The sequence below is a fragment of the Passer domesticus genome, chromosome 3, assembly GCF_036417665.1.
Source record: "Passer domesticus isolate bPasDom1 chromosome 3, bPasDom1.hap1, whole genome shotgun sequence".
NCBI classification, from domain to species: Eukaryota; Metazoa; Chordata; class Aves; order Passeriformes; family Passeridae; genus Passer; species Passer domesticus.
The window spans coordinates 944,308-970,314 of record NC_087476.1 but is presented as its reverse complement, the minus strand read 5'-3'; the positions used below and the strand labels follow the sequence as shown (position 1 = coordinate 970,314).

At 50.5% G+C, this 26,007-nt stretch overlaps 2 protein-coding genes across 2 annotated transcripts; both read right to left on the bottom strand.

Annotated features, from left to right (window-relative positions):
* Positions 1-667: 667 nt before the first annotated feature.
* Positions 668-8,080, bottom strand: LOC135295749 (interferon-induced very large GTPase 1-like). The gene has a single exon (XM_064411430.1). It carries the CDS (start codon positions 8,078-8,080, stop codon positions 773-775), a length of 7,308 nt encoding a protein of 2,435 aa, XP_064267500.1. The 3' UTR covers positions 668-772.
* A 6,618-nt stretch (positions 8,081-14,698) lies between these two features.
* On the bottom strand, positions 14,699-24,597 carry LOC135295746 (interferon-induced very large GTPase 1-like). The gene has a single exon (XM_064411425.1). The coding sequence runs from the start codon at positions 24,595-24,597 to the stop codon at positions 17,266-17,268; it is 7,332 nt and encodes a 2,443-aa protein (XP_064267495.1). The 3' UTR covers positions 14,699-17,265.
* Between the last annotated feature and the right edge of the window lie 1,410 nt (positions 24,598-26,007).

Below are 26,007 nucleotides of genomic sequence, written 5' to 3'. Positions count from 1 at the left end.
TCGGAAGATCTCGAGCTGTCACAGAAACCTGATAGGGCCCCTCTCTCTCCCCTGACTCCCAGAGATAAGGGATAGCCACAGGAAAAGAGGCCAAGAATGTAACCCCTCCTAACACGGCCTCTACCCAGTTTCCTCACTAACCATAAAAGGCAAAAGTTAGACCCCAGAAAGTAGAAGGAGAACCAAGGGTATATATACTGAGGAGAAAACCAATAAAGTGCTCTTGGACCGTCTATCATATTGATGTCTGCGTGTCCTTGGCCCGAACGGCCCAAAGGGAGTGGGTCGTCATTCTGCGCTTCTTGGAACCAGGTCGTCACGCCTTAATCTTAAGGCAACACACATCTAGGTCAGCACTTTCACTCTAAGAGGGCAATGGGATAGTACAATTGCACCAGAAGCTTGAGTTTCTCTACACAGATGATGGGGACTAACATTTGATTGTGGATCTCCCTGGAACTGAAACACAAATTCTGAGAAACAAAATTCCATTACTAATGAGCCAAGGATTTCTAATTCATGAGGTTCACAAGGTGCTTTAAAAAGACCAGGCAAGAATGCAAGAGGAATCTGGCTTTATCATGAAGTGAGGCATTGCTGAGCAATGGCCACAGTAATGCGCCTTTTTTCATCAAATTTGGGAAAAGTTAGATGTCATTACGTGAACATGTTTTGAGAGTGTCATCATTGTAACTGCATTGTGTGGAGAGCCTGCTACAAAGTTCTCCTAAACTGCAAAGCTGCTGTGCTTCTTCCTCCCCATGGACTTGGCCTAACGCTTCTCCAGCTCAGCCAGTGCTTCCTGCTTGGAAATTCTCTGCCACGCCTCAGGGATTTCTCCTCTACCGTGAAATTTCCGATTGTACAGAGCTTCCAGCTGTGTCCTGAAATGAGACACAAACCACTTCCAGTATGCCTGCATGGATGAATCAGGAAGAATATTCCAAGTGGAATAAGGAGGTCCTGCATCCCGGTATCTCTTGTATGGGATCCATTCACTGCCACGAACTCTGAATTTGCAGGCACTTGCAACAAGGCTGGAACAAATATCAATGACCAGGTGGTTGGTCCGATGCCACTTGCCTCCCATCAAAGCTCGTGGGCGATGGTAGACCAGCTGATGGTCTCCATCGTGACCCCGCATTGTGTTTGTGCAGACAGCCCCACAAAAGGGACACTGCTCCCAGCACCCTGAAAAATGCTCTGCCAGGATGGTGTGAGGCTGCCTTGAAAACCAGCTCAGGTCAGCATCAGCCAATTCCTTCATGAGCCTGTCTTTTAGAGCAGCCAGATGTTGTGCCATGGCCCTGCTCAGGAACTCAATGTCTGTGACCTCCTGGTGCTCGATGCCCTTCAGATCACTTCTGGGCAAGTTGATCACCTCTGACAGTTGCCTGCAAAATTCATCCAGCCAGAGAGAGATTTTGTCTTCTCTGTCTTTTCTGTCTTTGACAATTTGGGTTGATAAAAAAACAGCTGTCAGGATGCTTCGATAGAGATTATTAAGGGAGGAACCTAAAAACATCCTCAGCCGCCTACTCCCATCTAAACAGTGTTTCCTAACTCGTGTCTCAATATAATTCTGACAAAACTGTTTTGGAGACCTAAGGTACTGCTTGAAATACTCAAAATTTTCCTGTTCTGCCAGGTATCTCAGGATGCAAATTTCCAGATTGGCTCTGCTGCCCTGGAAATCTGGGAATTGGCCCTGCATGTCCTCAGCGATGTCCTTAGCCGTCTTCTCAGAGACCGCCTGGCGAAGAGCTGGTTCAATCTTGTCACAAAGAAAAACAGCAAAAGTTGTGACAGAAGTGGCTCCTTGGCAGGAAATCTGGAAACACTGGAAGAAATCTTCCCTCTTGCTGCTCAGGTACACGACTGGGTCATTTGCCTTTTGGAATGCTTTGTGCATGGCTTTAAACCTTTCTGCTGCTCTTTTGCACAGGTACAGAGACAAATCTATGCTGTACTCTCTGTTAAATGTACATTTTGCATTGCTGGGGACAGAGTTCACACCTTTCTGTACTTCATTGAGTATTTCATGAATAAAATTTTGACTGTAATCTTGTTTCTCCTCTTCCTTCCTAGAAATATTTGCCATCACACACTCTATGATGTTGTCTGTGATGTGCTGAAGGTTGATCACATCAGCATTGGAAAGGCTCCGGAATCCTGGGAAAAAGCTAAAACAACTTTTCTTCATGATGTGTTTCTCTGGATCAAAAGAAAATCCTCTGTCTTTGGGAAATGACGTGATCCGTACATGGATACCTGGCTCCTTAAAGTGCTCAAGAAGGACATCTTCAATTTCTCCATCAATATCCACCCATTCCAGAGGACGAGCATCACAGGAGACTTCGGCAATCCACTTGTTCCAGACAAGAGTAAAGTTGTCCTTCAGTTCTCTGTCACTGAGGCTCTTCCCCTTCAGACTCACAGCCAGCTCCCGACTCCTTCTCAGGAGCTCATCTTCATATTGCAACTTCCTTGCATCCAGTTTCCTCTGCTCCTTCTGTAGCTCAATAAGATCCTCACATTTCTTTTTGGTTTCATCAAGAAGAGTCCCTTTCAGTTCTTTCAGCTTCAGCTCTGTGCCTGATTTCCATTGGACCAGTGTCTCACGGTCTCTGTCTTCCCTGAAATACTTTTCCACTTCTTTCTCAATGGCATCACTTGTCTCTCGCAACAGCCCTTCAAGGTGTGCTGTGGTGACTTTCTGCAAGTCACCATTCTGAATTTTGTTGACCAGCCTCATCTGTACATCTAAGATGTGACTTCTCAGCCTCCAGGTCCACTGACTAAAGGCACTTTCCAGTTTCCTGTACACAGCAATCTCCAGGGAATTCTTGAAGCTGAAAACAAAGTTTTCATTCAGCAAAGCATTCCAGAGGTCACCAATACGATCTTTCAGACTCGAGAACCTCAAAATGCTGCGCTGGGACTGCTTCTTAGCAGCCTGGAAGATTTTGCTCTTGAGTTGCTGGACATTCTGGCTGTAGGTGGGGTTGGGTGGTGCCATTGGGGGGTTTCCTTCCCACAGGTGAGCAAAGTAGTGAATGTGGGTGTTCACATCAAAGGCAATGACATCGCTGAAGGAGGAGATGTCACAGAATTCCTGCTGAGCAGCTACCACGGTCATTTCATCCAGCTTTTCCTGAAAACGCCTTTGTCCTTCCATGTTCTGCTCCTTGGCAGTTGCTTCTCCCACGTTTTGGTGGACGAAGATGCAGCTTGGGGAAAGATTGACTTTCTTCATCCTCAGAAAAGCCTGCACAGCGATCTGGAGAACATCTTGCATTTCTGATGGATTTTCTCCAAAGATATTGATCACAGTGACGTTGCCAACACCAATGACAAAGGTGGCCAGCTCGTTGTCGTGGTTCAGGGACTGTTTGTTGGCCATCTCAATGGCACGGAGTCCCTCTGTGTCAACCACCAGTACAAAATCAAAGCCCAAGTCTTGCTGCAGCTCCTTGCCCACCGGGATGAGCTGCATGAAGGCTCCGCGGGTGCATCTCCCTGCGCTGACGTTGAACTGCAGGCCAAACATGGCATTCAGCAGGGTGGACTTGCCTGTGCTCTGGATGCCGAGCACGGAGAGCACAAACACTCGTTTGTCCCCCAGCCTCTCAATTAAGCTGTCAAAGATTGCTCCCACCCAGCGCAAGGGCAGGTAAGAAGCGTCCCCATCCATCAGCTCTACGGGATATCCTAAATCCATCAGCTCTGCTGCAATTTCTGGCAGTTTGACAAAATTGTCTTTCTTACAGCTTATTAATTCCAGAGCTTCATAAATCTGCCCTACCTCTCTCAGAAGGTTCTCCAGGCCAATGGATGAATCATTGATTTCATCAGAGAGGGTATCCAAGCGACTCACCAATGCATCATTGCCACTGGGTTTTTTCTCGCTTTTCTTTCTCGACAGGATTTCAGACCATAACTTGTGATAATCTCTCCTCATTTCTTCAAGGCGACCACACGACAGCTCATCCATAAAGACCTTCATCCACTGCAGGAAGTATTTCTTGGTGTCTGCTGGCTGAGCCTGGAGAAAGCCAAGGAATGATTTCATCAGTGTGTTGAGAGGGAAAGCTTGCTCAAGTTGCTTTTCTCTTATTGCTTTCTTCTCATTTTCAATTTGGCTGCGATGATGCTCAATGCTCTTGTTCCTCTTCTCCTGCAAGCGAGTGAGTTCTTTGTCCCTTTGGCACCACTGGTACCACAGTTTTCCTTGAAGCGGCAGCAGCTGGGATTTGATCTCAGACAGCTTCTCTTTCTTCAGAAGCTCCACCAGCTCCTTTGCCTTTGCTTTGGCTGTCACACACTCGGGTTGATCTGCATCCACTATGAATCCATGTTGGCGAGCTTTGTCCACGCAGGTGTCCAGGCTGAAACATGGATTCGACCCTTCCAGGAGATTCCCAATTGTCTTTGTCACTTGGTCCATCAGTTCTGCTTCATTTCTGTTCTTGATCCCTATTGTTATGTTTTTGCTGACTTGTCCAGCTGCAACATTCTCTTTTTCCGTGAGAAGACAAACCAAAGGCCTTTCTGACTGCCACAGGTCCTGCAGAAGCTTTTTCCCCCTGTTGTCCATGTGCTCCCAGTCAGACACAAGAGCCACGTTGACAGCAGATATCTCCTGCAGGAACTGCAGCTGTGCTCCATGATCCCTGGCATCTCCATGCAGGTTACAGAAAGCCACGCAGCACTCAAAGGTGTCATCGGGGCTTCCACGGGGGCAGTACCAGGCAATCTCCACCAGCCCTTCCATCAGCAAACGGTCTCTGGTGCTGCCTCTGCAGTGGCGGTGGAAGAAAGTGTCGTGTTTGCGTTTGCTCAGCAGAGCGTTCAGGAGCTGGGACTTGGAAGAGGAGGCTGAGCTGCCAATGCGGATGAAGGACACGATGGGCGTCTGTGCCTGAAAGATGAGTTTGTTGCTGTAACTCTTTGTTTGGGCCTGCTTTTCTGATTTCTCCACTTCTTTCCAGCTCCTTTGGATTTGGCTGAGGGCATAGAGTGGGAACTCGATGCGTGAAATGCTCGGGTTGGGCAGCAGCAGAGGCAACGCCAGTTGGCAGAAGGCCAGCTTGGTTGCCAGGGTCTGTCTCAGGAAGTCATCAGCACAATGGAAGATGGCCATCTGCAGGTCCATGGGGTGCACATGGCTGTCCCTGCTTGCAGGTTCAGGGGCAGCTTCCATCAGCTTATCAAGAAAGTTTTCAAAGGAGTCTGATTCTTTTTTTTCTTGCTCTGTAGTTTCTGGCACGGGTGCAAGGCCTGGGTTGCTGTCATCCCAGCAAGTCAGGTACCTCACCTGATAATCCACAGTTAACAGCTTCCGCAAGAAATATAATGGCAATTCCTTGTCCTGGCTGGGCTGGCTGTCCTGCAGAGATGTCTTGCAGATGGTGCGGAAATCTCCCATCCCCATTTTCCTTGGATAGTGACTTTCCAGTCCAAGGCGCTTGAGCAACTGGAAGAACTCCTGGTTTGCCATGGCTTCATTTTCTTTGGATTCACTGCTGTCTGACATGGACTGGGACTGGCTGGGGGCCTCAGGTGATGGAAAAGTGTCTTCCAGGTCACTGAGTATGTTCTGCATCCTCTGTTCATCCCATTTTTCATCCAAGCACCCACTGATCAAGGAGTCCAAGTCCCGTTCCAGCCTCTCCCAGTCTTCATCACCACTGTGCTTTTGGAGGAGATTCTTTATCCGTGTGGACCACAAGCTTTTCATGTGATCTTCCATGAAAAGTAATCGTTTCCTCTTCTGCTCAGGGGACAGCTCTTGACTTTCGGGTGTCACAGTCAGACCCGTCAGCAGGAGGAAGGCCTCAGCTCTACTGGCATCTTGCTCCTTCAGGTTCACGTACTCCTCGTGTGCCGCTTCCATTTCCTTGGCCATGTACTGAATTTCTGGGTGTCCAAGGAGGTGCTGAAAAGTGCTGCTTTCCACCTGGTACCCTGTGCTGGTCACAATCAAGAGCACCAAGAGTTCCATGTTCTTCTGAGCCTGTTCCTGGAGAGATTGCAGTAAGGAATAAATGGCGAGGCTGCTGGTCAGGGTGGCTTCTATCTTTGCTTCATGAACGTCAGAAGCAGAGCTTCCTGGTGCATAGGTGACAGCATGGATGTGCTCCTTCATTTGCTGCAGTATTTGGATGAGCTCTTGAAGCTCGGAGACTTTGGGAGATCTGGGAAGTGGGTGCTCAGTCTGGAAGATCCATTGCATAATGGAGGAAGCCTCAGGGAAGTCCTTGACAGAGTAGATATGAGGATTTAGAAGGCTCCTCAACATTACCTTGATAGATGTGGTGTTTTCTGGAAGTGACTCCTGGCAGCTCCGCACGGTGTTCACCAGGAAGTCCTGCAGGGCTTTGTCCGACAGGCACACATTGATCCACACACTGGGGTTTCTGGTTTTAGCACTCAGATCATCTTTTAGCTCCATCAGCATGAGCAGCTTCTTTTCATCCACCTTTGTCACCTCCCAGGCCTTCACAGTCCCCATGAAATCTCTGGCCTCTTGCACTGCACTGCCCAGTTCCTCTCCAAAAATGGTGCCAATGCTGTGATTCGTCAGCGCTTTGTATGCAGCCTTGAGGGCTCTGCTCATCTGACCAACAGACTTAAAATCCCCACAGTGATTGCACAGGATGACGTCCCACACTGGGATCAGCTGAAAGCCACGGTCGATAACGCACCACGTTGTGTTATCAGACACAAGCCCTGTTTTCCACTGAGGAAGGGAAGCTGTGTCTGCTGGGCCCCCTGTGTTGACCACGTAGAGCTGAATTGCTGTATGAGAACCCTCTCTGGCTCTTCCTTGGATGGAAGCCTTTGAGCTGGATTTAGAAACATCCAGTGTTCCTGCAGTACAAGCCACTAAGTCACCATAGCTCTTCTTGACAAAGCTGTTCAATGCTTCAGACGTTTGTCGCTTCATCTCTTCACGCTGCTCGGCTCGGAATCCTTCTGTGGACGCCTTCCACCAGAATATCCCCCCAAAGTGGAGGGGACCCTGGTTTATGTGGGACCCAAACCTGCTGAAGAAGCTCTCACACATCTTCACCAAGGTGGGGTTGTCTCCTTCTCGACTGAAGCTCAAAAGCTGCTCCATGTCTTGCAGCTCCCGCAGAGCCGCATCCGAGAGGCGAAGCTGATGCCTTTGGAAGTAGCAGGAGGCCAGAGGGATGTACTGGTACTTGGTGGTGCAGAAGTAGCTCTTCTCAGAGTGGGACTGGTGCGTGTCCTGTGACTGCAAGGAGCTGCTGTGATCTACACCCGCTCCCAGATTAATCCCCCAGAATGAGGATTTGGCAGAAACGCTCATGCTGAAGCCCAGCTGCTCCATGGACTTGGTGAAAGTGGATTCTGCTGCAGAGGAGGAGAACTCCTTCCTCTCGAGCAGCGATCTTTGCTCCGGACCGGCCAGCTGGAATCCCTCCGGAACCCTAAGGAGCTGCTTTCGCTTTGCCAGGACATCTTCAGGTCTGCTGGTTCTGTAGATGCCCTGCAGGGCCAGTCCCCCTGACGCCCGCTTCAGCACCTCCATGTCAGGGATGTTCTTCTCCCTGCCTGCTGACAGCTCCTGCTGCTCCAGCTGCTTCTGGATGCTCTCCAGCATATCTGTCAAGGGTTTCTCTGGTGGTGGCCAGAACTCTTTGGGAATCTCCATGGCTCGCCACAGAGTCTCTGCTTTCTCCCTCAGAGCATTCTGGCTGTGGCTGCGGGTCTTGAGCATTTCTGTCAGATCCTTCAGGGCTTGTTTGGCCTCTTCTTGTCTTTGCTTTGTCTTCTCCAAGTGCTCCTTCTGCACTCCTTTAGTGCTCGTTTTGTCATCTGTTATTTTCAGGGCTTTCTGGAGTGCCTTTTTCTCCCAGGGGTGCTGTACCTCACACTCCAGCCTGAGGTAGTCTTCGTATTCCAGATGTTGCAGGGCTTCTCTGCACTTGATTCCCAGGATCTGTGAAGCTTTGGGCACCCAGTATCCAGCATCCAGTCCTTCCTTCTGAAAAGCCTCTGCCAGGAGCTGTGCCTTTGCATCCCACTCCTGTGTGTCCTCCTGCGAAGCCATGGCTGTGGAGCAACATTTTCGAATGATAATGAGATGATTGGCTCTCCCAGTCAAGGGATGAATACTGAGTGAATATTAGGAGAAGCTCTATTGATGTACAGTCATGTTCTTGCAGTCTGTTGTTTAGATGTCCTCTGTTCTCTCCATAGTCCCCTTCCCCCCCCACCTCCAATCCCCCACCCCATATTGTTAGCATCTGACAGTCTGAGTCATCTAGGACAGGTAGAAAGAAGGTGTGTACAAAAACTTTTCTGCAAGAAAGCAGACTCCACCAACAAAGAGTGAACAAGAGCTGACTGACAGACTTTGAGAGGGGCCACGGCTGGCTGATGCAAACCCCTCCACCACAGGGTATAAAAGGCAAAGCATCCATCCTGAAGATGAGCCAGCCAGTTGGTAGGCAGCCATGAGGGAAGCTCCCATATCTGTTCTTCTTATTTAGTCCTTTTATTGTAATTATTGTTAAAGTTTTATAAACCTTTTAAAATTTAAAAAGTGGGTGGTCGTTTTCACAAGGAAGAACAGAGATTTTCTCTAAGGTGTTGTCAGAGGCCCCAGGCTCCTGGCAGAGGCTCTGCAGCAGCTGCAGCCCTGGGCATTGCTCCCACCTGACTGCTGGAGCCAGGCCTGGGATGGCACAAGAGCCAGGGTCTCCTTCCCAGCACCCTGGATGTGCCTGTTGCTTTCCAGTTTGCAGGATCAACCCTGAAGCTGAGTGTGTATCCCAGATACAGCACAGACACAGACACAGAGACGCATACAGACACAGAGACGCATGTGGAGAAACACAGACAGACAGACAGACACCCACACAGGACACAATCAGCCACACAAGCTGCCCTGGACAAGGTGCTGCCTTCGCCATCGCCCACATCCTCCCAGCAGAACTCCTCAATCCACAAGTACAGACAGCCGGGGGCATTCCTGGCTCCCTGGAGCACTGGCACAGCCCCTCTGCCCATCCAAGAGCCCTGCCTGCACCCTGCACCCTCTGCCCAGCCCACGGCTGCCCTTCTGGCTACCTGGCCCAGCCTGCTGCTCCCAGTACCCGGAGGCAGAGCTCCCCCCATGGGCACCCCACACTCTCTGAACCTGCCCCCAGGCACCCTTGGCAGTCCCTGCACAGCTTCCCATTGCCGCAGGAATAGGGAAGAAGCCCTATGCAACTGTCAGTGCCCGCAGAGAGGCACTGAGCACATTCAGGGCATAACTCGGGATTGAGCTCCTTCTTGGAAGCAAACGAGGGCAGCAGCAAGGCTGGCACCAAGACCTGCCATGGGAATGCCTGCACCCTGTTTCATGGGAACAGCTCCCCGAGAGTGTTTTCCCCAGCCTTGCCCCAGGGAAAGGGGCTCTGGGAACACTGCTGCCTTTGCGGGGCTGTTCCAGGCTCTTGGCGTGTTGGCTCTTAGACTGTAAGAGAGGAGAATGCCACCCTCTCTGCATGGGGTGGAAGCGGAATCCCCTGGGCTTGGGGACAAAGCAGGATGTCCTGTGCCTGCCCCTCATCACAACGGAGCTGCCCTGCCTCTGAAGGAGCAGCGCGTGGCCAGGAAGCCCCCAGCATCAGTCCCGTTGCTCCTGCCTTTAGAGGAGCACAGGCATTTGGCCCCACCGCTTTGAGCCCGGCCCCCTCCCAGCTCAGCCCCCGCAGCGCACACGGCTCCCCCGAGCTCCCCCAAAGCGCTGCCAGCAAAGGCGGCTTCCTGCAGCCCACGCTCGGAGCACACAGCTGCTGCCCGCCCGCTGCCCTCAGCCCCCTCTTCTCCTGCCCTGCCATCTCCCCAGCCCTGGCAAAGCCCCGGGAACAGGAGGCAGGAGAGCAACAAGATCCCGCTCCCTGCTGCTGCCGGCTCCCAGCCCCGCAGCTCATCCCCATCCCCCTCCCCATCCCCATGCCCATCCCCATCCCCATCTGCATCCCCATGCCCATGCCCATGCCCATGCCCATCAGCATGCCCATCCCCTACCTTCTCCTCTGCGCCCTGCAGCTCCTGGGCTGGGAGAAGCTCATCCCAGCCCCTCTTTATGCAGCCCTGGCTCTCCACGGGGTGCGGCTTCACCTGTTCAGAGGCAGCAGGGGTAATTCCAGGAAATCAGGTATTTTATTGCAGCAGAATGTGTAAGTGGAATCACTCTTTTGCAGTCAGGTGATTGAATTATGGTCCGAATTCCACACCAGCTGTAATTCAGTTGGCTCACAGTCAACTCTCATCTGATGCAGACCTCTGACCCTTAACTACCTGGCCGATTGCTGGTAATAACAATATTGTAAACTTTTTGTTGGATATTACAATATCCAACCTATTATAATATGATAATAATATTTTAAACTCATATTGTTTGATATGCATACATATTAAAAAAAAAAAAAAGGAGGAGAGGGACTTGGGACAGCAGCCTGGAGGGACAGGACAAGGAGGAATGGCTTTCCACTGCCAGAGGGCAGGGATAGATGAGATATTGGGAAGGAATTCTTCCCTGGGTGAGTTGTCAGGGGCTGGGATGGAATTCCCAGAGAAGCAGTGACTGCCCCATTCCAAGTCAGGGACTCCTTGCACTGTCCCAGCTTGCTCCAGGCACCGTCCAACCTGGCCTTCCTTGGACACCTCTGCAGCAGAGGAAGCAAAGCAGGGACAGGGCCTGGCTGCAGCTTTCTTGGCAGGGACACCCCACACCTGACAGTAACAGAGCGTTGGCGTTTGGCACAGGACATTCAACACCCAACCAGAGCAGGGGCCTGGATTGCTTTTCCCCTGGCATGTGGACACACAAATCCTGCTCCACGGCCTTGTGAAGATGCATATTTTATGATTGGCTTTTCACAAATATGAAAATTAATATTATATGTGTTATGTTAGAAAGTTATGCTGTGTTAATTTTCTTAAGTAGTGTGTTAAATATCGTTTTAGGTGATAACATCATGTTAAAATAGAAACTATGCTATGTAAGATACTCTTTTAAAACAGGAAGGACTCTCACTGAGATAGCAGCCACAGGACACCTGAATCTTTCAAAGAAAGAGAACTTATTGCTCTTTTGTCAGGAGAAACTAACTTCTTCCTGCCATGAAGGCATCGTTAGGATTCAGAGGAAGAAGTTGACATGACCAGACAGAATCCTGTGTTTGAATGGAATTTATGCACCATGTATGAGATGTATGAATATGCAAGAGGCTATTGTTTTTAAGGGTTAATCCTCTGCTAATGGGTGTCCTTTTTTGGGCTTGTGTTGTCCAGAAAAAGCTACCCAAATGTCTGCAACTCTTTGTTTTTATTGCCTCATATTGTCCTAATCTCAATTGTCTAAATTTTATATTACCATTGTTATAACCATTCTATTACAATTATACTTTTAATTTTTTTTTAAAAAGTGATTGGCATTTTTCACAGCCTCAAAACAAGCACTGGAGTTTGGATAGTGAGACCTCCAGCCTGCCAGGACCAGCCATCACCTGGCCCAGGCTGACAAGTCACAAGTGCTAGAGCAGACACTGCTGGCATTTGTCCGGCCTCAGGGGAAGCCTCAGCAGCTGCCAGGCAGGGCTGGGACACATCACCCACAGAGCAGGGATTTGGTCCCTCTGTGCCCACTTTAGCTGAGTCTGTCTCCAGAGGGATATTTCCTGCAGCCAAAGAATTCCCTGCTGCAGGAGTGTTACAGGCACAGAATGCCAGGATCACTGAGGTTGGAAAAGACCTCCCAGACCCTTGAGTCCAGCCTGTGACTGATCCCCACCTTATCCCCAGCCCAGAGCACTCAGTGCCACGCCCAGGAATTCCTTGGAAACCTTCAGGGATGGGCACTCCAAACCTCCCTGGGCAGCCCCTGCCAAGGCCTGAGCACATTTTCCATGGGGAAATTCCTCCTGATATCTACCCTGAGCCTGCCCTGGCCCAGCCTGAGGCCATTTCCCCTTGTCCTGTCCCTGTTCCCTGGCAGCAGAGCCCAACCCCCCCTGGCTGTCCCTTCCTGGCAGGGAGTTGTGCAGAGCCACAAGGTCCCCCCTGAGCCTCCTTTTCTCCAGGCTGAGCCCCTTGCCAGCTCCCTCAGCCTCTGCTGGGGCTCCATTCCCTCCCCAGCTCCCTCAGCCTCTCCTGGGGCTCCATTCCCTTCCCAGCTCCCTCAGCCTCTCCAGGGGCTCCATTCCCTTCCCAGCTCCGTTCCCTTCCCTGGACACGCTCCAGCCCCTCCAGGTCTCTCCTGGCAGGAGGGGCCCAGAGCTGTGCCCAGCACTGGAGGTGCCCCAGCAGTGCCCGCACAGGGGATGGGCACTGCCCTGGCCCTGCTGCCACCCCAGAGTTGGCACAACCCAGGGGCCATTGGCCTCTGGGTACACCTGGGCTCGTGTCCAGCCACTGGCACCACACCCCCAGGAAATCTTTTCTGCCACCATTAAACCATGACACCCTCTCTGCCAGAGCTGCACCTTGAGCTGCACGGCTTCCTCGGGCTCAGGAGCTCCTCAGTGTCCCTTCCAGCCTGGGACAGCAGGAGCACACTCCTGCCTCGTCCCCAGCCAGCAGGAACATGCACTCTGCAAACTGAAACCATCTGCACTCCTGACTCCATGGCAGCAGTGCCCCAGCCAGGGCTGCAGAAGGCTGGGGATCATCCTGCATGAAGCTCCTCTGCCCTGGCTCTGTCAGCTCCAGGGACACCAGCTCCTCTCCAAGGACAGCCTCCTTCCCTGTTGGGGACACGCTGCGTCCTCCGCATCCTCCCAAATCCACTTGCTCTTCTCCAAATCGATGGTGTGTGGCCAGAGAGCTTCTGCCAGGCACCGCTCAAAGGCTGAGGCACAGCCAGGGACTGGCACAGGGTGCCCAGAGGAGCTGTGGCCGCCCCTGGATCCCTGGAAGTGTTCCAGACCCAGTTGGATGGGACTTGGAGCAACCTGGGGTAGTGGAAGGTGTCCCTGCTCATAGCAGCATGGGCATTTCAATGGTGGTTGCCGCTAGCTATTTCCCAATGAGCATCTCCTGTGGTAAAGGTGCTTGGGGAGGCATTCAGGCAAAGCCGTCAAGTCCACACACCACGCTCACCATGGGTAGCTCAGCAAAGAGAGGCAAGAAGGGTCTTTTGTATGACGAATTTCAGTTTATTAAACCATAGAAGGTTTATTCTTGCATTCCAAAGGAGAATCAGTGACAAAAGGCCTGGCAGTGTGGTGTGCACAGGGTTAAGTGGGAGGTCAGCAGGCAAAGATTTGAGGGCACGGGGCCAGCATAAAGTGCAGGACAAAGGGCATTAGCCTACAGGGAAGACGGGGCTGGCCACCAGGGATGCCACAATGAGGAAACAGGGAACAGGGAAACCACGAGAATTTGGAACATATGGGGAAAGTAACAGGTGTGAATCATAGTGTTGGCTAGGCTCCATGGGGGAAGTCTTCTCTTCCAGCCTAGGTGGAGACTCTACGGTAAATCATTCCAGGGCAAGGCCCTGGGGATTTCCCTATTTTTCTTACTATGAAGACTTCCCCAATGAACTTTTGCAGACACTTAACTAAACAGGGAAACATAGGTAAAACAATAAAAACAACAATTGCAACCAAAAAATTCCTTTAACAAGAGATGAAATCCATCCTGTCAACCCCCCTTGTCTGAAAAGGTAACAATCCAAAACAACGAGCAAATAAAATTCAACAGAGAGTCTCATAATATTCTGGAGCGGAGGAGAGTCATCTTCTTCTGTGATGAACATCTGCATTTACACTCCTTTTCCTTCTCCTCCTCGCCACCCGAGCTTGATCTCTTTGCTGTCTCTGAGGTTCAGAGGGAGTGTCTCTGGATGCTGCATTTGACGGTTTGATGTATGGCTTGATATTCTTACCTGGAATCCACCTTGGACCAGATCCTGTAGACACGCAAGCATAGCCTGTCCAAAATTTCCCTCATCTTCTGCCTCACGAATCGTCGTGAAAGGGACAGAAATCAGGACCACCGGGGAAAAGAAAGATCCTGTTCTGAAATCTGGGTCCGACTGGCCCACCAAGCCATGCCAGTGTTCACAGGCGTGTTTACCAAGATCACAGAACACTGCACACAATGAAAAAGGAACGGGTCAAAGTGCCCTCCTTTGCCTGCACCACTTCGCAACACTGGTTCTGGAATTTCCCCACCTCCCAACTTGGCTGGACTTTCTCTCTGGAATGACCTTTTCGGTGGTCGCTACGAAAAAGATCCTTCATTTACCATACATCAACCACTGTGACAGATGGACTGAGATGGGAGAAGTCTCTCCCCCAAGGACTGAGACTGAAATCCCTATCACAGGGTGGGGAGGTGTGTGTGAGGAGGCCAAATGACCAAAGCAAGATGTTTGCCTGCAAGCTTACCACTGGACCAAGAAGACAATAGCTCGCGCCTACTGCTGATGGACCTCTTGTACCCTTTTCCAATAGATTATTCTTTATTACATTTGATTTGATTTCAAAAGGTATCCCCTTCCCCCAATCAAAAGGCTAAAAAAGACTATAATAGAGATTAGAGCTGACCAGTATCTCTGAGATCTCTCCTGACATGAATACGACAGGCTTTGTCGACTGGACTTCGAAGGACTACGGCGTTACACATCTGGTAGCTATACCCCTCCTTTCTTTCCCCACCGCCCCTTTCTCCTTATTCTTTCCCTTTTCTTCACTCCCCCTCTCCCTAATGCATTTGGCTGTGGTCATTCAATAAAGGTACATTTGTTTTGATTATTACTGAAAAACCCCCCTTGTCGTGTCAGTTTTTGCACCCTGAGATCAGTGAAACGAACCATCACGACCCCCGTTCACAAGGACAGATCATGACATCTACCCTTAGTAATTAATGGAAATGGGCTCATTATTTGCTTGGATTTGGGATCTTTGCTCAGCACAGGGTGTTTCTCCAAGAGCTGAGCTCTGCTAGTGTTTGAGAAGTGCCTGATGATGGGGGAGTTTGGCTCCATGAATGAATTATTAAGAAAATTGATGCCATAAAGAGCTTTACATAATCTTTCTACATTCGGTAGTGTTTCAACTTCCCCGTGCTGGTGATCAAGGACTCTCTTGAGAGTATGGTGAGCCTCTCTCTACAATAGATTGCCCTGTTGGGGAGTGGGGTATGCCATGGGTGTGTTTCACGCCGCCATTGATTTAGGAACTGTTAGAAATTTTTGGAGGTGTAAGCAGGACCATTACCTGTTTTGATGGCTTGGGGAATGTCTAGGGTGGAAAATGCTAGGAGGCAATGTTGGATGACATCTTTTGTGTTTTCTCCTGTGTGGGCTGATGTGAATATAGCCCCAGAGAACGTATCTATGGACACATGAATATATTTCTGTCTCCCAGAGGGTGCATAGTGTGTAATATCTGTTCGCCACAATTGTACACTTTTGAGGACTCAGGGGTTAACCCCTGCCCCTATGGAGGGAAAAGCAAAATCCTGGAAATTGGGGTAGGAGCCCACAATTGCTCTTGCCTGTTCCCTTGTGATTTTAAATATATGGACATGGGCTGGTACATTTTGGTGAAAAAAACTGATGGCTCAATTTAGCCTGAAAAAAATGTCTCGTAGGGTGTTCTGTACTGCCATGGCAAAAGTATCTGCTCTGTGGCTGCCTTCTGTAACTGGTCCTGGGAAGGCAGTGTGTAATCTCACATGCATAATGTGATATGGTTGCCCTTGGAAGGAGAGGAGGTACTTTGACTTTGAAAGCAAGCTGTATAAATCTGGATTTGGCACTTCCTTTAATAAGGGTTGTCCTGCTCTTTCAGCTATTCCAGCAACATAGGCCAAATCAGTAACCAGATTCAAGGGTTGTTTGAACTTCTCAAAGGCTCTGACAATGGCTGATAATTCTGCAATTTGTGGGGATACCTAAACAATTTGCACATCAGACTCCCACTCCTGAGTGTCAGGATTATTCCAAGTCATAACTGACTTGTGGGATTTTATGGAGCCATCAGTAAAAACAGTCAGTGCCTTTAAAGCAGTTAGACTCTTTAATGATGTTGCACCTAAATTAAAACCCTCATTAAATAGCTTATGTTTCTGTAGGTGGATAGAGATTTGACCTGGGTAGCTGTCAGAAGCAAACTGGAGGTGTTCATTGATCAGGAGCAAAGGTTCCAGATCTCCTGATGTCAGTGGAAGGTAAATATGTGCAAACTCACACCCTGCTAAGGTTTTGAGGCATGATCTGGCTTTTATAATGAGCTGAGCCATCAGCTCTGGGGGTGTAGTGACAGTCTTATGTGGTTGGTGTGTGTGGGAACCCACGGGCAGGTGCTGTCGGGGTGTCACCTTCCCAAGAGCGTCTCTGCTTCAGGCCACACAGACAGTTCCCTCAGCCCACCAGATGCCTGAGCCCGGACGTTGTAATCACTGCTTCACCAATGAGCGAGAGGAGTCTTTGTGTGGAAAATCCAGCATTCTCCACAAGGGTCATTCCAAAGGCTTTTGCTCAGCAGCGAGGCCAAGGGCAGGAGCAGCTCCGGCTGGGGCTGAGGGCTGGAGGGAAGGGCAGCAGCCCCAGGCACCTGAGCAGGAGCGGCTGCCCTGGACAGAGACACAGCACCCCTGAGACAGGGAGTGAAAGCACTGCCTGAGACCCGGGGCAGTCATGTCACTGCTTTCCTGAAAGCAGAGGCACAGCAGCTCCTGCTGGGAGAATGGCCTCAGTTGATCCAGGAGGCTGCAATGAGTGGGGAAGGATGATGCCCAAAAGCCAAGCAGCCCAGCTTGCAGCCAGCGTGGAGCTGGCCTCATGTTCTGCAGCCCTTTCTCCAAGCAGGACAGCTCCTTGGTGCAGGAAAACTGCCTTTGGGGCACTGTCACTTCTTGTCTCATAACAGCTGATCCAAGGAGTGCTTTGAATGCTGTCTTTGCCCCATCCCTGGCCCTTGGGCTCAGTCTTGGCCATGAGGCTGATCACCCCAAGGGAGTGAGTTTGGTTGAGCTCTAGGAGAAAACCGAGGGAAAGGTTTATGGCAAACAGGCAAGAGGATTCTGGCTTTCTCATGAAGCGAGGGAGTTGCTGAGTGATGGGTGCAGTAATGCACCTTATTTTACCAAGTTTTGGGAGCAATTGGATACCATTGTGTTTACTGGTCTTGAGAGCGCCATCATTGTAACTACGTTTTGTGGAGAGCCTGGTACAAAGTTCTCCTAAACTGCAAAGCTGCTGTGCTTCTTCCTCCCCATGGACATGGCCTAACGCGGCTTCAGTGCAGACAGTGCTTCCTGCTTGGTAATTCTCTGCCAGGCCTCAGGGATTTCTCCTTTGCCCTGAAATTTCCCATTGTACAAAGCTTCCAGCTGTGTCCTGAAATGAGACACAAACCATTTCCAGTACGCCTGCATGGAGGAATCAGGAAGAATGTTCCAAGTGGAAACAGGAGGTCCAGCATCACGGTATGTTTTGTAAGGGATCCATGGACCACCACCAAATTTGAATGAGCAGTCACTTGCAACAAGGCTGGAACAAATATCAATGACCAGTTCATGTGTATCATACTCCATGCCAGATGAACATTTCCACCATGTGCATCCCATCAAAGCTTGTGGGCGATGGAAGACCAGCTGATGGTCTCCATCGTGATTCCATATGGTGTTTGTACAGGCAGCCCCACAAAAGGGACACTGTGCCCAGCACCTCGAAAAATGCTCTGCCAGGATGGTGTGAGGCTGCCTTGAAAACGAGCTCAGGTCAGCATCAGCCAATTCTTTCATGAGCCTCTCCCTCAGGTCATCCAGAGGTTGTGCCATGGCACTGCTCAGGAACTCAATGTCTGTGACCTCCTGGTGCTCGATGCCCTTCAGGTCACTTCTGGGCAAGTTGATCACCTCTGACAGTTCCCTGCAAAATTCATCCAGCCAGAGAGAGACCTTGTCTTCTCTGTCTTTTCTGTCTTTGACAGCTCGGGTTGATTTTGAAACAGCTGACTGGATTTTTTGATAGAGACGATCAAGGCAGGAATCTGAAAATACCCTCAGCCTCCTACTCCCGTCTAAACAGTGTTTCCTAACTTGTGTCTCAATGTAACTCTCACAGAACTGTTTTGGAGACCTGAAGTACTGCTTGAAATATTCAAAATTTTCCTGTTCTGCCAGGTATCTCAGGATGCAAACTTCCAGATTGGCTCTGCTGCCCTGGAAATCTGGGATGTTGTCCCGCATGTCCTCAGCAATGTCTTTAGCCGTCCTCTCATAGACCGCCTCGCGAAGAGCTGGTTCAATCTTGTCACAAAGGAAAACAGCAAAAGTTGTGACAGAAGTGGCTCCTTGGCAGGAAATCTGGAAACATTGGAAGAAATCTTCTCTCTTGCTGCTCAGGTACACAACTGGGTCATTTGCCTTTTGGAATGCTTCATGCATGGCTTTAAACCTTCCTGCTGCCATTCTGCACAGATACAGAGACAAGTCTATGCTGTACTCTCTGTTAAAATTACATTTCCCATTGCTAGGGACAGAGTTCACACCATTCTGTACTTCATTGAGTATTTCATGAATAAAATTTCGACTGTAATCCCGTTTCTCCTCTTCCTTCTTAGAAATGTTTGCTATCACACGCTCTATGATGTTGTCTGTGATGTGCTGAAAGTTGATCACATCAGCATTGGAAACCCTTCTAGGATCTGAGAAATAGCCAAAATACCTTTTCTTAATAATGTGTTTCTCTGGATCAAAAGAAAATCCTCTGCCTCCGGGAAACGACCTGATGCGTGCATGGATACCTGGCTCCTTAAAATGCTCTACAAGGACATCTTCAATTTCAGCATTGATATCCACCCGTTCCTGAGGACGAGCAGCACAGGAGACTTCAGCAATCCACTGGTTCCAGACAAGAGTGAAGTTGCCCTTCAGTTCTCTCTCACTGAGGCTCTTCCCCTTCAGACGCACAGCCAGCTCCCGACTCCTTCTCAGGAGCTCATCTTCATATTGCAACTTCCTTGCATCCAGTTTCTTCTGTTCCTTCTGTAACTCAATAAGATTCTCACATTTCTTTTTGGTTTCATCAAGAAGAGTCTTTTTCAGTTCTTTCAGCTTGCTCTCCGTGTCTGATTTCCACTGGATCAGTGTCTCACGGTCTCTGTCTTCCGTGAAATACTTTTCCACTTCTTTCTCAATGGCATCACTTGTCTCTTGCACCAGACCTTCAAGGTGTGCTCTGGTGACATTCTGCAAGTCACCATTCCGAATTTTGTTGACCAGCCTCATCTGTACATCTAACATCTGACTTCTCAGCCCCCAGGTCCACTGACTAAAGGCACTTTCCAGTTTCCTGTACACAGCAATCTCCAGGGAATTCTTGAAGCTGAAGACAAAGTTTTCATTCAGCAAAGCATTCCAGAGGTCACCAATACGATCTTTCAGACTCGAGAACCTCAAAATGCTGCACTGAGACTGATTCTTGGCAGCCTGGAGGATTTGGCTCTTGAGTTGCTGGACATTCTGGCTGTAGTTGGGGTTGGGTGGTGCCATTGGGGGGTTTCCTTCCCACAGGTGAGCAAAGTAGTGAATGTGGGTGTTCACATCAAAGGCAATGACATCGCTGAAGGAGGAGATGTCACAGAATTCCTGCTGAGCAGCTACCACAGTCATTTTATCCAGATTTTCCTGCAAACGCCTTTGTCCTTCCATGTTCTGCTCCTTGGCAGTTGCTTCTCCCACGTTTTGGTGGACAAAGATGCAGCTTGGGGAAAGATTGACTTTCTTCATCCTCAGGAAAGCCTGCACAGCAATCTGGAGAACATCTTGCATTTCTGATGGATTTTCTCCAAAGATATTGATCACAGTGACGTTGCCAACACCAATGACAAAGGTGGCCAGCTCATTGTCATGGTTCAGGGACTGTTTATTGGCCATCTCGATGGCACGGAGTCCCTCTGTGTCAACCACCAGCACAAAATCAAAGCCCAAGTCTTGCTGCAGCTCCTCGGCCACTGGGATGAGCTGCATGAAGGCTCCGCGGGTGCATCTCCCTGCGCTGACGTTGAACTGCAGGCCAAACATGGCATTCAACAGGGTGGATTTGCCTGTGCTCTGGATGCCGAGCACGGAGAGCACAAACACTCGTTTGTCCCCCAGCCTCTCAATTAAGCTGTCAAAGATTGCTCCCACCCAGCGCAAGGGCAGGTAAGAAGCGTCCCCATCCATCAGCTCCATGGGATACCCTGAAACCATCAGGTCTGCTGCAATTTCCGGTAGTTTGACAAAACACTCATTCTTTGTCTTCGTTAATTGCAGAGCTTCATAAATCTGCCCTACCTCTCTCAGAAGGTGCTCCAGGCCAATGGATGAATCGTTGATTTCATTAGAGAGGGCATCCAGGTGACTCAACAATACATCATTACCACTGCCTTCTTTCTTGCTTTTCTTTCTCATCAGGATTTCAGACCATAACTTGTGATAGTCTCTCCTCAGCTCTTCAAGGCGACCACAAGACAGCTCATCCATAAAGACCTTCATCCACTGCAGGAAGTATTTCTTGGTGTCTGCTGGCTGGGCCTGGAGAAAACCAAGGAATGATTTCATCAGTGGGTTGAGAGGGAAAGCTTGCTCCACTTGCTTTCTTCTTATTGCTTTCTTCTCATTTTCAATTTGGCTTCGATGATGCTCAACGCTCTTGTTCCTCTTCTCCTGCAAGCGAGTGAGTTCTTTGTCCTTTTGGCACCACTGGTACCACAGTTTTCCTTGAAGCGGCAGCAGCTTGGATTTGATCTCAGACAGCTTCTCTTTCTTCAGAAGCTCCACCAGCTCCTTTGCCTTTGCTTTGGCTGTCACACACTCGGGTTGATCTGCATCCACTATGAATCCATGCTGGCGAGCTTTGTCCATGCAGGCCTCCAGGCTGAAACATGGATTCGACCCTTCCAGGAGATCCCCAATTGTCTTGGTCAGCTGGTCCATCACTTCTGCTTCGTTTCTGTTCTTGATCCCTATTGTTATGGTTTTGCTGCCTTCTCCAGCTTCAACATTCTCTTGTTCCGTGAGAAGAAAAACCAAAGGCCTTTCTGACTGCCACAGGTCCTGCAGAAGCTTTCTGCCCCTGTTGTCCACGTGCTCCCAATCGGACACAAGAGCCACGTTGACAGCAGATATCTCCTGCAGGAACTGCAGCTGTGCTCCATGATCCCTGGCATCTCCATGCAGGTTACAGAAAGCCACGCAGCGCTCAAAGGTGTCATTGGGGTTTCCACCAGGGCAGTACCAGGCAATCTCCACCAGCCCTTCCATCAGCAAATGCTCCTTGGTGCTGCCTCTGCAGTGGCGGTGGAAGAAAGTGTCGTGTTTGCGTTTGCTCAGCAGAGCGTTCAGGAGCTGGGACTTGGATGAGGAGGCTGAGCTGCCAATGCGGATGAAGGACACGATGGGTGTCTGTGCCTGAAAGATGAGTTTGTTGTTGTAACTCTTTGTTCGGGCCTGCTTTCCTGACTTCTCCACTTCTTTCCAGCTCCTTTGGATTTGGCTGAGGGTGTAGAGCGGGAACTCGATGTGTGAAGTGTTTGGGTTGGGCAGCAGCAGAGGCAGCGCCAGTTGGCAGAACGCCAGCTTGGTTGCCAGGGTCTGCCTCAGGAAGTCATCAGCACAATGGAAGATGGCCATCTGCAGGTCCATGGGGTGCACATGGCCATCCCTGCTTGCACATACAGGGGCTGCTTTCATCAGCTTATCAAGGAAGTTTTCAAAGGAGTCTGACTGTTTGTGCTCTTGCTCTCTGGTTTGTGGTGCACATGCAAGGCCTGGGTTGCTCCTTTCCCAGCAAGTCAGGTACCTCACCTGGTAATCCACAGTTAACAGCTTTTGCAAGAAGTGTAATGGCAGATCCTTATCCTGGCTGGGCTGGCTGTCCTGCAGAGATGTCTTGCAGATGGTGCAGAAATCTCCCATCCCCATTTTCCTTGGATAGTGACTTTCCAGTCCAAGGCGCTTGAGCAACTGGAGGAACTCCTGGTTTGAAGTGGCATCGTTGTCTTTGGATTCTCTGTTGTCTGACTTGGACTGGGACTGACTGGGGGCCTCAGGTGTTGGAAGAGTGTCTTCCAGGTCACTGAGTATGTTCTGCATCCTCTGTTCATCCCATTTGTCATCCAAGCACCCACTGATCAAGGAATCCAAATCCCGTTCCAGCCTCTCCCAGTCTTTGTCTCTACTCTGCTTTAGGAGGAGATTCTTTATCCGTTTGGACCACAAGCCTTTCATGTGATCTTCCATGAAAATGAATCGTTCCCTCTTCTGCTCAATGGACAACTCTTGACTTTCAGGTGTCACAGTCAGACCCGTCAGCAGGAGGAAGGCCTCAGCTCTGCTGGCATCTTGCTCCTTCAGGTTCACGTACTCCTTGTGTGCCGCTTCCATTTCCTTGGCCATGTACTGAATTTCTGGGTGTCCAAGGAGGTGCTGAAAAGTGCTGCTTTCCACCTGGTACCCTGTGCTGGTCACAATCAAGAGCACCAAGAGTTCCATGTCCTTCTGAGCCTGTTCCTGGAGAGACTGCAGTAAGGAATAAATGGCGAGGCTGCTGGTCAGGGTGGCTTCTATCTTTGCTTCATGAACGTCAGAAGCAGAGCTTCCTGGTGCATAGGTGACAGCATGGATGTGCTCCTTCATTTGCTGCAGTGTTTGGATGAGCTCTGGAAGCTCAGAGACTTTGGGAGATCTGGGAAGTGGGTGCTCAGTCTGGAAGACCCATTTCATAATGGAGGAAGCCTCAGAGAAGTCCTTGACAGAGTAAATATGAGGATTCAGGAGGCTTCTCAACATTGCCTTGATAAAGATGGTGTTTTCTGGAGGTGACTCCTGGCAGCTCCGCACGGTGTTCACCAGGAACTCCTGCAGGGCTTTGTCTGACAGGCACACGTTAATCCACACACTGGGGTTTCTGGTTTTAGCACTCAGATAATCTTTCAGCTCCAACAGCATGAGCAACTTCTTTTCATCCCCTTTCGTCACCTCCCAGGCCTTCACAGTCCCCATGAAATCTCTGGCCTCTTGCACTGCACTGCCCAGTTCCTCTCCAAAAATGGTGCCAATGCTCTGATTCGTCAGCGCTTTGTACGCAGCCCTGAGGGCTCTGCTCATCTGACCAGCAGACTTAAAATCCCTGCAGTGATTGCACAGGATGACGTCCCACACTGGGATCAGCTCAAAGCCACGGTCGATAACGCACCACGTTGTGTTATCAGATATGAGCCCTATTTTCCACTGAGGAAGGGAAGATGTGTCTGCTGGGCCCCCTGTGTTGACCACATAGAGCTGAATCGCTGTATGGGAACCCTCTCTGGCTCTTCCTTGGACAGAAGCCTGTGAGCTGGTTTTAGAAACATTCAGGGTCCCTTCTACACTGGCCCAGAAGCCACTCCAGCTGGCTCCAACAAAGCTGTTCAGTGCTTCAGACGTTTGTCGCTTCATCTCTTCCCGCTGCTCAGCTCGGAATCCTTCTGTAGACGCCTTCCACCAGAATATCCCCCCAAAGTGGAGGGGACCCTGGTTTATGTGGGATCCAAACCTGCTGAAGAAGCTCTCACACATCTTCACCAAGGTAGTATTGTCTTCTTCCCAGCTGAAGCTCAAAAGCTGCTGCTCCATGTCTTGCAACACCCGCAGAGCCGCATCCGAGAGGCGAAGCTGATGCCTTTGGAAGTAGCAGGAGGCCAGAGGGATGTACTGGTACTTGGTGGTGCAGAAGTAGCTCTGCTCAGAGTGGGACTGCTGGGTGTCCTGTGACTGTGAGGAGCTGCTGTGATCTACACCCGCACCCAGATTAATCCCCCAGAATGAGCATTTGGCAGAAACACTTACACTGAACCCCAGCTGCTCCATGGACTTGGTGAAAGTGGATTCTGCTGCAGAGGAGGAGAACTCCTTCCTCTCAAGCAGCGATCCTTGCTCCGGACCGGCCAGCTGGAATCCCTCTGGAACCCTGAGGAGCTGCTCTCGCTTTGCCAGCACATCTTCAGGTCTGCTGGTTCTGTAGATGCCCTGCAGGGCCAGTCCCCCTGACGCCCGCTTCAGCACCTCCGTGTCAGGGATGTTCTCCCCTCTGCCTGCTGACAGCTCCTGCTGCTCCAGCTGCTTCTGGATGCTCTCCAGCATATCTGCCAAGGGTTTCTTTGGCTGTGGCCAGAACTCTTTGGGAATCTCCATGGCTCGCCACAGATTCTCTGCTTTCTCCCTCAGAGCATCCTGGCTGTGGCTGCGGCTCTTGAGCATTTCTGTCAGATCCTTCAGGGCTTGTTTGGCCTCTTCTTGTTTCTGCTTTGTCTTCTCCGAGTTATGCTTTTGCATCTCCTGACACGTTTTGCCATCTGTTATTTTCAGGAGTTTCTGGAGTGCCTTTTTCTCCCAGGGGTGCTGTACCTCACACTCCAGCCTGAGGTAGTCTTTATATCCCACATGTTGCAGGGCTTCTCTGCTTTTGATTCCCAGGATCTGTGAAGCTTTGGGCAGCCAGTATCCAGCATCCAGTCCTTCCTTCTGGAATGCCTCTGCCAAGAGCTGTGCCTTTTCATCCCCCTCCTGTGTGTCCTCCTGTGAAGCCATGGCTGTGGAGGAAGAACAGAGATTTTCCCTAAGATGTTGTCAGAGGCCCCAGGCTCCTGGCAGAGGCTCTGCAGCAGCTGCAGCCCTGGGGATTGCTCCCATCCAGGTCTGGGATGGCACAAGAGCCAGGGCCTCCTTCCCAACACCCTGGATGTGCCTGCTGCTTTCCTGTTTGCAGGATCAACCCTGAAGCTGAGTGTGTATTCCAGAGACTGCTCAGACACACAGAGACACACACACAGGCACACAGAGACTTAGCCACACAACCTGCCCTGTGCGAGAAATGAAACCCTGGAGATGGGAGCTTTTTTTTTTAGAGTAGTAATTGTTACTTAATGTTGATGAAGTTGTCAGGGTCTTAATTTGAAGCGTTGGTCTGTTGTTGAATATTGAATGTTAGAGTTCTGGGCCTTGCCTTTGGTTGCCACTGTTAAGTGTTACTATCTTACCCTGTATTTGTATCCCTTTCCATCTGGAACCACTTCCCCTGCTCCCAGAAGGACTTGCACCCCTGTACTTGTATCCTTTTCCGTCAGGTCAGGAACCACTTCCCCTGCTCCCAGAAGGACTTGCACCCAGACTGAATTTAATGAGGAGCTGTTGGTACTATATGGATCCTCTTAAAAACAACAAACTAACATATAAACTATGATTTTAACCTGGCAGCACCTCCGAGAATCACCCACTACTGACCAGAGCCAGATTTTGTCCTGTTACCATAACTTTAATAGTACTGAGTCTGGATGACACCCCTAGACTACGAGCCAACATTGTCTTCCTAAGGACTCTTGTGAGGACGGCAGCCCCAGCTCTGCCGAGAGACAAAGCTGCACTTCTCCTCCTCAGAGTCATCCTGTGGGAGCAGCGGCGGTGTGTGTGACCCCTCGAGTTGCCCACCCAAGAGCTGTTCTTAATAAAGGCCTCTTTAAAGGACCTGGTCTCCTGGTCCTGTTTATTACAGCCTGGGGCCTCCTCCGGGATAGCCACACACAAAGAAGACCAGGGATGGGACAGCCGCCCGCCCTCTTGGGCCTCCAGGGAACAGCTGGCTATGCCAGACCTGGGAGGACAGCCTGGGACTAGTGATGCAGAGGAGCCCTGGACCTGGTAAGAACCAGTGGTGGGAGTTGGAGGCAAGGAGTGGGGAGTGAGTGAGACGGGGGCCGGCAGCTCGGATCCCCAAAGCGAGTGAGGACCTCCCAGTACCGCCGTTCCAGACTCCTGTGAGGGGGCCGGCTGGGAATGGAGGGAAGCGAGAGAGGCGTAACAAGGCCCAGAGGAACGAGTGAGGCGTCTCCTGGGGACAGAAGGGACCCCCCCCCAGTGTGCAGGGGATAGCCGTGTGAGTGGCACACAACAGGGGGAGGCCCCCTTTTTTTTTGTTAGGCCTAGTAGGAGTGCAAGGCAGGG

Bases quoted from the DNA above. Each gene is read 5' to 3' on its own strand.
- LOC135295749 (XM_064411430.1), bottom strand. From the start codon at position 8,080: ATGGCTTCGCAGGAGGACACACAGGAGTGGGATGCAAAGGCACAGCTC.
- LOC135295746 (XM_064411425.1), bottom strand. From the start codon at position 24,597: ATGGCTTCACAGGAGGACACACAGGAGGGGGATGAAAAGGCACAGCTC.